This window comes from Notolepis coatsorum, assembly GCF_963971535.1.
Source record: "Notolepis coatsorum genome assembly, chromosome: 17".
Lineage (NCBI taxonomy): Eukaryota > Metazoa > Chordata > Actinopteri > Aulopiformes > Paralepididae > Notolepis > Notolepis coatsorum.
In genome coordinates this window covers 97,502,904-97,510,813 of record NC_140181.1, presented here as the reverse complement: position 1 = coordinate 97,510,813, position 7,910 = coordinate 97,502,904, and the positions used below count along the sequence as shown (strand labels likewise).

Sequence of the window (7,910 nt, the reverse complement as noted above, 5' to 3'; positions counted from 1 at the left end):
AGAGAGGGAAGGAGGGAAGGAGGGAGGGATGGAGGGAGAGAGGGAAGGAGGGAGAGAGGGAGATAGCGAGAGAGAGAGGGAAGAGGGAGGAGGGAGGGAGGGAGGGAGGGAGGGAGGGAGGGAGGGAGGGAGGGAGGAGGGATGGAGGAGGAGGGAGAGAGGGAAGGAGGGAGGGATGGAGGGAGAGAGGGAGGAGGAGGGAGAGGGAGAGGAAGGGAGGGAGGGAGAGAGGAAGGAGGGAAGGAGGGAGGAGGGAGAGGAAGGAGGAGGGAGAGGGAGAGGAGAAGAGGGAGAGAGAGGAGAGAGGGAGAGAGGAGGAGGAGGGAGGGAGAGGAGGGAGGGAGGGAGGGAGGGAGGGAGGGAGGGAGGGAGGAGAGGAGGGGAGGAGGGAGGGATGGAGGGAGGGTGGAGGGAGGAGAGAGGGAAGGAGGGGAGGAGAGGGAGGGAGGAAGGAAGAGAGGGGAGAGAGGGAGAGAGAGGAGAGGAGAGAGAGGGAGAGAGAGGGAGTGAGGGAGAGAGAGGAGGGAGGAGTGCGTGTCTTATTTGGTTGATGATATCCAGTGGATGCTTTGAGTCACACTCCAAAACGTCCCCTGTGGGTGGGGTTATAAAGCACCGCTGGAATGAGTGGATAGTGGGGCGAGGTGTGCTGAAAGGGGGGGGGGTGTCAAAAATAACAGCACAGAGGAAACTATGAAATATCACTATATATATATATATACTGAAACACTGTATAATAGAGTCACACACTAGAGGTATTTCCGTTTCAGATCAGTTGTGGGGAATTATGTGACGAGAGGTTTCCTCTGTTCTGAGTCGCCCTGTCGTTCCGAGGAGACATGTGTTGGACTGTGCAGAGGATGCGGAGTGTGGAGGGGTCGTCATCAGCCCCTTTCGTGACTGTGATCATGCACGCCAACAAGGTTTGGCCGAGTGAATCCACAGTGCCTTGCTCCCCCGTAGGAAACCACCCTATTTTAACTCTGGTCCGACGCGAAATGTTCGTTATACAAGTATCGCAGAGAGATTTCAAAGGTACTCACAGTTGCACGAGGGTATTGGACAGAGAAACGCAATGGTTTGAAAGCTCGGCGTTGCTAATAAACATTTTAAATAATTTGTATAAACATGTAAACATCACCGAGACGGCAGTGCGACTCTGCAGATATACCCTACTCCTCATTGCGGCGTTCGGGCGTTCTTCGCTGTTTACACGTTTATAAAAAATATTTTAAATGTTTATTAGTAACGCCGAGCTTTCAAACCATTGCGTTTCTCTGTCCAATACCCTCGTGCAACTGTGAGTACCTTTGAAATCTCTCTGCGATACTTGTATAACGAACGTTTCGTGTCGGACCAGTTCTTCAGAGTTAAAATAGGGTGGTTTCCTAGCAAGGGACTGTGGATTCACTCGGCCAAACCTTGTTGGCGTGCATCACAGTCGTCATGGGAGGGGGGGGGGGGGGGGGTATTTACAGGTCACACGCCACTCAGGGTGAACCCCGCGTGGTGGTAGATGGATCGGATCGGGGGTGGGGGGTTGGGGGGTGGCAGAGAGAGGGCAAAGCACGGAGCGGGTGTGTGGGGTTAGAGAAGAAGGGTGGAGGTGTGGGTGGATGAAGGTCCGCGCGGCCCTGCCGTGCAGCATGGTGACACTGACCTCAGATGCTGCATAGAGCACGCACTCTGTAGCGGAGACCACCGAGCGTCCTCCCGCATGAGAGCGTAGCAACGAGGCCTGTTCCGTGTCGGATGGTATAGGAGCAAAACACATGGCAAAAAGATTTCACCTCATTTCTTTTTTTCTTTGAATTTGTTATTGTTTATTTTTATTTTTAACCCTTTTTTCACTACCACACTACAGGAGGTTAACCCTTTCGCTACCACACGACATAACCGTCTGTAGTGTGGTTGTGAAAGGGTTTTAACCTTCTGTCGTGTGGTTGTGAAAGGGTTAACCCTTTGTCGTGTGGCAGGGAAATGGTTAACCGTCTGTATTTTCGCAGTGAAAGGGTTAACCATTTGGTATGTGGTAGTGAAAGGGTTAAAGCTAAACGAATGTTGATGGCGATGTCATTTGTCGCATGAGACCCTGGTATCAGGCTTGCCGGTGTTTGTTTTTAACCCTGCGTGTGATTCCGGAGACCTTCTCTGTATACATAACAAGATGCTGCCACCTGGTGTCTGTGTGCGCGCTGACGTAGCAGGTGTTTAGATCCCCTGCTGCTCCTAATGAACCGTTTTAATGATACTCTTTCTGTTCCCGTCGTGCTTGTATTCAAAGTCTACTCTGTTTTAACCCTTTCACTGCCACACTACAGAAGGTTAACCTTTCACTACCACACGACAGACGGTTAACCTTGTGTCGTGTGGCAGTGGAAGGGTTAACCTTCTGTATTGTCGCGGTGAAAGGGTTAACCATTTTGGTAGTGTGGTAGTAGTGAAAGGGTTAAATGAATGTAATGTTTTAAAAATAAATTATAATAAAAAAATATATCTTCAAAAAGCAACTATGGAAAAAATATGGAGCATGATATAAGCAAGCTTATTTCTTTGAATTTGATTTAGATATTTTTACATTCCGCATGCCTATGAACTAGACTCCTGGGACTCACTTGCGAGGGGGCGGCGGGGGCTGCTGCTGCTGCTGCTCGCTCAGTGAGCGCTGGGTGGCCTTCAGGTAGCTCTGGCGCCGGGCGGCCGACTTGGGGGACGGCTTGGGGCTGCCCTCAGAGTCCTCACTGTTGTCCTCCACGTCCCCCATGGCCTTGACGTAGCTGCCGCTGCGCATCCTCCGGCAGGGGATCTCCGTCTCCCCCGCGGGGCGCCCCCCGCCGCGGCCCAGCGTGCCGGCCCAGTCCCCCAGAGGAACCTGAGATCAGAAGTTCTATTGAGTGGAGGGATTCCAAGATGGCCGCTGGTCTGATGCACTGTGTGTTTGGCTCTAACAAACAAATGCCAATCCATCAAAAAGCCTGAAAGTGGCTTTACACCCAAGCTAACAAGTGACGTTTAAAACTTTTGATGATACATGCCACAGTGTGTGTTCATCACAAACCAAAGAAATGGCTACCAAGAAGAGATCATATACAGTACCACCATAATGCTCTGGTAAATGGCTACTTTTATATATAGTGCTTTTATCCAAAGCACTTTACAATTTTGTTACTCACATTTTACCCATTCACTCACACCTTCACACACCGATGGCAGAGGCGACCATGCCAACCTGCTCATCGGGAGCAATTAGGGGTTAAGTGTCTTGCTCAAGGACACATCGACACGCTGCCCGGGGAGTAGCGGGAATCGAACCGGGAACCTCCTGATTGTCAGACGACTGCTCTACCTCCTGAGCCACTGTCGCCCCACTCTGGTCAGACTGTTCGCTGGTCATTACTGGTAAGAGTTATTGTATAGCGCTAGACTGTAGATACTATAATGCAATTTGTTCAATGTTTTGCGTGTGATGATTTGCATAAATCTGTTGCGAAAACATATAGTGAGGATGCGCAGGTGAAATAAATATGGCTGCGATGATAAACTACATGTCATGATTGTGGAGAAAATATGGGACTAAATAGGAATTATTAAGGACAAGTGTGCATAATGAGCAGGGTTATGGTCTCAATAAAAATACATTTTAATTAAATTAATTCCACAGCTATAGAATGAATGAATGAATGAATGAATGAATGAATGAAACACACCCATGTGGAAAAAAAGAAATTAAAATAAAAAATCACAAATGTACATATTCAAGGCAAGCTCACAGACAAAATCCAAAATCAACGACCGAAAAAAAGGAATAGGCTGAAGCACATGCTTATTTTTGTCATTATATATATTTTATATTATATTATATATTACATTTTATCCTTTACAAATTCTTAACACTTTGAATGCCCAACCCGAGATATTTCGGGTTTACCCCCCGCGGGTTGAATGCCCATAATGAGAATATTCGTTATTTTTTTTTTATTAGCGATCTGAATTCATATTTCATCAACCGAATCTACCGTTGGTAAATCAGCCACCCCAGGCGCTCAGATGTGAAAAAAGCGCCCCCTATCGTCTCCCAGATGGTAATTCACCCTTTTGGATTGGACTCAATGAAAATGCATGGGGAAAAAAAACCCGGACTCCACATTTTACTTCTCACGCATGTAACCGGGGCCAATCAGCTTCATGCTGGACCCTCAGCACAGCGTGTATACGCTGTTTTACAGTATACGCGTGGGATCAATAAAAGGATCGATTTTTGGAATGGTCGATCAGGAATTGGAATAATCCATTTGGATACCATCTGATCTCAGGTAAGGAATCTATTTTACCAGTCTTAGGATAATCAGACCTTTTTTCACGGAGATATAAGCTTTCCCCCTATATGTGATATGGCTGTTTTGACTGTGCAAGTGATCAGGAAATAAGCTTGCGGCACCAGCGTGCATACGTACACATACTATCGATAATCTAGCATTTATTTGAAAACGATTCATAAATAGGCCGAACAATGACAACGTTCTAGAATATTATAGAACATCAGCGTTTATCAGGGATTAATTTTTTTTCTTCTTGAAAACGAGGGCTTTTAAAAATGCTATAAAACGGAAATGAACCGATAAAAAAACAATCCGCTTCGACAATGTTGACTGGAAATGGGTCATTGATAATGCGACGGGCAGATTAGACACATAATTTAAAACATAGATTAGGCGATATTAACGTTAACATTGAAGTGGTTGCTGGGCATTCAAGGGGGTAAAAAGGAAAACACGGCCGGCTCTGAAAGTGTTAAAGACGAAATATATTTTAATATAAGAAAGAAAAACGTAAAATATGCTGCAAGATATAATTTTTTTTAAAGAAAAAAAACAAATGTTTGATGTTTTACTCAAAACTGTACTCCTGAATTCTTTTAAATTTCTCTTTTAAAATCTCCTTAACTTTAGCTTTTTTTAAATCTCTCCTGAGAAGTACACAACTTCAACTCGTATAGGAAAGAGTACCGGTATTACAAATTAGGGATGTCCCGATCCGATCACGTGATCGGGATCGGGGCCAATCACGTGATTTTCCGAAGATCGGGATCGACAAAAAAATAAATTAAAATAAAAATCTGCCATTTCTTTTATTTATTTATTATTATTTTTTTTTTATTCAACAAACATGACCATGTTCACGTCTTAAACTCATACAGAGGCCTTAGTTTTGGTTTTAAATTGCATATCATATCATTCATTTATTTATTGTCACACAGAGCAGAAGAATTTTGCCAAAACAAACCAATAGTATCCAGCTGCAGAACGGCAGACCAGCCAAACTCTCAGACCCAAATACATTTTTTTATAATTTTTTTTTAAATCCCAATTTCTCACATTACATTCACCCTGAATGTTGACGTTATCCAGGTGAAAAGTTAACTTCATTCAAGCGAGGCATTGCAATCCTTGACATAAATCATTTGATGTATAATTAAATCAAAGGAAATGTGTTTGGGTCTGAGAGTGTGGCTGGTCTGCCGTTCTGCAGCTGGATACTATTCTTCTGCTCTGTGTGACAATAAATAAATGAATGATGATATGCAATTTAAAACCAAAACTAAGGCCTCAGTATGAGTTTAAGACTTGAACATGGTCATGTTTGTTGAATAAAAATAAATAAATAAATAAATAATAAAAAAAAAAAAAATTGTTGATCGGATCGGGAAAGATCGGTATCGGTAGATACTCAAAATCACATGATCGGGATCGGATCGGGAGCAAAAAAACGTGATCGGGACATCCCTAATAAAAATCTAATTCAACTCAGCTGATTGGTAATGACATTGACCTGAAAGCTCTGGTATAGAGGGTGCGGATGAAGATCAATACTCACTGCCTCTCCTACCTGCAGGTATTGGCACGGCAGGTCCAGGTGGCACGACTTAGATTGATTAAGCAGAGTCCTGTTGACCGTAGCCGAGCCCTTTTGTAAAACCTGCCTGGCCTGGCTGAGGGTGAGAGTGGACCAGGACCCCCTCTTCACCAGCGTCCCCTCCCTGCAGCCCGCGACACCGGCGCTCCTGCCCCCCTCCTCCTTCTGGGGTCCCGCCGGCACCGCGGTGGGGTACGCCAGGTACTTGAGGTCCCCGCTGCTCTTGGACGTCTTGAGGGTGTGCGCAGCGGAGATGGTGTTGTAGCCCTGTAGCGGGACGTGTCTGGGAGGCGCCTGGCTGTCCGACACCGCCCTGCCGAGGGTCATCATGGTCAGCGGGTTGCGGTAACCCACAGCGACCGCGCCGGCTTTGGTGGTAGCGAGGTCGCTGTCGAGGGCGTCGTCGGAGTTCCAGAGTCCCAGCGCCGTGGGCCTGGGCCTCTGCTTCGGCCCCTCGGTCTTAGCCCTGTCTTTGCTCTTGCTCCTGCGACTCGCCCTCGTCCCGTCCTCCACGGCCCCCCCCGTGACCCCGGCGACCCCCCCACCGGCGGAGGAGCGCCCCCCGGTGTTGCCGCCGCCGCCCTTGACCGCAGAGTTCTCCAGGGACTGGGACTTGGCGAACAGCCTCTGGACGGAGTGCATGAGGTGCCGTATGCGGCCCGGACTCTCGCTGCGCTGCTTGGACATGCGCCCCCGGTGGAACTGAAGGGTGCTGAAGCCGTCGCGCTGCAGCGGCAGGTGCCTCTCCAGCTGGTCCAGCAGGTTGGAGGGCAGGCGGTTCATCTGGGCCGCTGCCGCCGCCGCCGCGGACGAGGAGGAGATGGTGGCCGAGCCGCTGGTGATCATCATGGGGGCCGCGCCGCCGAGGGCACCCAGGCCCCCCAGGCCCATGGACATGGAGGCGGACAGGGTGCCGGCCCGGCCCCCTCCGTGCCCCGGGACGCCCCCGGGAGCCATGCAGCCCCCCTGGGAGCAGTCGCCCCCCTGCTCGGGCTGCGAGCCGAAGTGGAGGCGGGGGAAGGTGCCGCCGCTGGAGACCTGATGGCCGAAGGGCAGCAGGCAGTCCGGGGGCAGGTGGTGGGGCGCGGGGCTGGTGGGAGGAGGGAAGAGGTGGAGGTTGGGGTCCAGCGTGCCGTAGTGGCTCATCATGGTGGGGCTCAGCATGAAGGAGGCGTGGGGGTCCGAGGGCAGGGGACAGAGGGACTTCTGATGGCCCCCCGGCGGCTCACAGGAGTCGGACAGGTGACGGCTACGGTTGGCTCCTAACCCTTTCATGGTTCCTCCTCCGGCCCGTTAGATCATGTCTCCCTGTTCAGCGCGGGTCCGCAGCCCTGAAGGGCTCATCCTGCAAGGCAGACAAGACACACAGAGGAGAGGTATAAAACACACTTGAACCCTTTCACTAACAAAGGGTTAACCCTTTCACTGCGACAATACAGAAGGTTAACCCTTTCACTGCCACACGACAAAGGGTTAACCCTTTCACAACCACACTACAGAGGCCTTACTTAGAGGGAACATCCACATGACGATGTGAAATTTTTATCCCAATCTTGTAAATGTGTACAATTGGACAATTTACGTAATTACATTAAATGTTTCTATCCACACAAGTCTAGTAGCCAATAATAGGATGTCATCTAAAGGTAGGTCTGTGTTTGTCCCCTACATACAGATAATGTTAGTGTACCAGTAAAACAGCCATCATCACTGCACAATATAACGCCCCTAGAGGGACCCCTCCACAAATCCACTTAAGCTAATGAACACTTTAGCGTTACAGCCCATTAAGGGGCCTCTCTCTGTGTCCTTGGATATCAAAAGCAGCGGCACAGTAAGTTAACAACACGTGATCCAGAAACAGCTTGATCTTGACAGAGCTGATAATGATGAGGGGACGACATAATGGTAGTGCTCTGCAGCACGGGCCCCAGACCACCAGGGGGAGGAAGAGAGCAGCCCAGCACCACCCACACACACACACGTACACACACACA

The 7,910-nt window shown here is 48.9% G+C and overlaps 1 protein-coding gene across 1 annotated transcript in view; it reads right to left on the bottom strand.

Annotated features, from left to right (window-relative positions):
* The window catches only part of dlgap4a (discs, large homolog-associated protein 4a), a 263,120-nt gene that overhangs the window by 80,425 nt on the left and 174,785 nt on the right, over positions 1–7,910 (bottom strand). Inside the window, exons 2-4 of the mRNA XM_084333572.1 lie at positions 5,887–7,258; positions 2,616–2,872; positions 1,661–1,738 (exon numbers count right to left, since the gene is read on the bottom strand). Coding sequence (XP_084189698.1) covers positions 1,661–1,738; positions 2,616–2,872; positions 5,887–7,188 — 1,637 coding nt within the window. The 5' untranslated portion in view covers positions 7,189–7,258. The remainder of the gene's footprint in view (positions 1–1,660; positions 1,739–2,615; positions 2,873–5,886; positions 7,259–7,910) is intronic.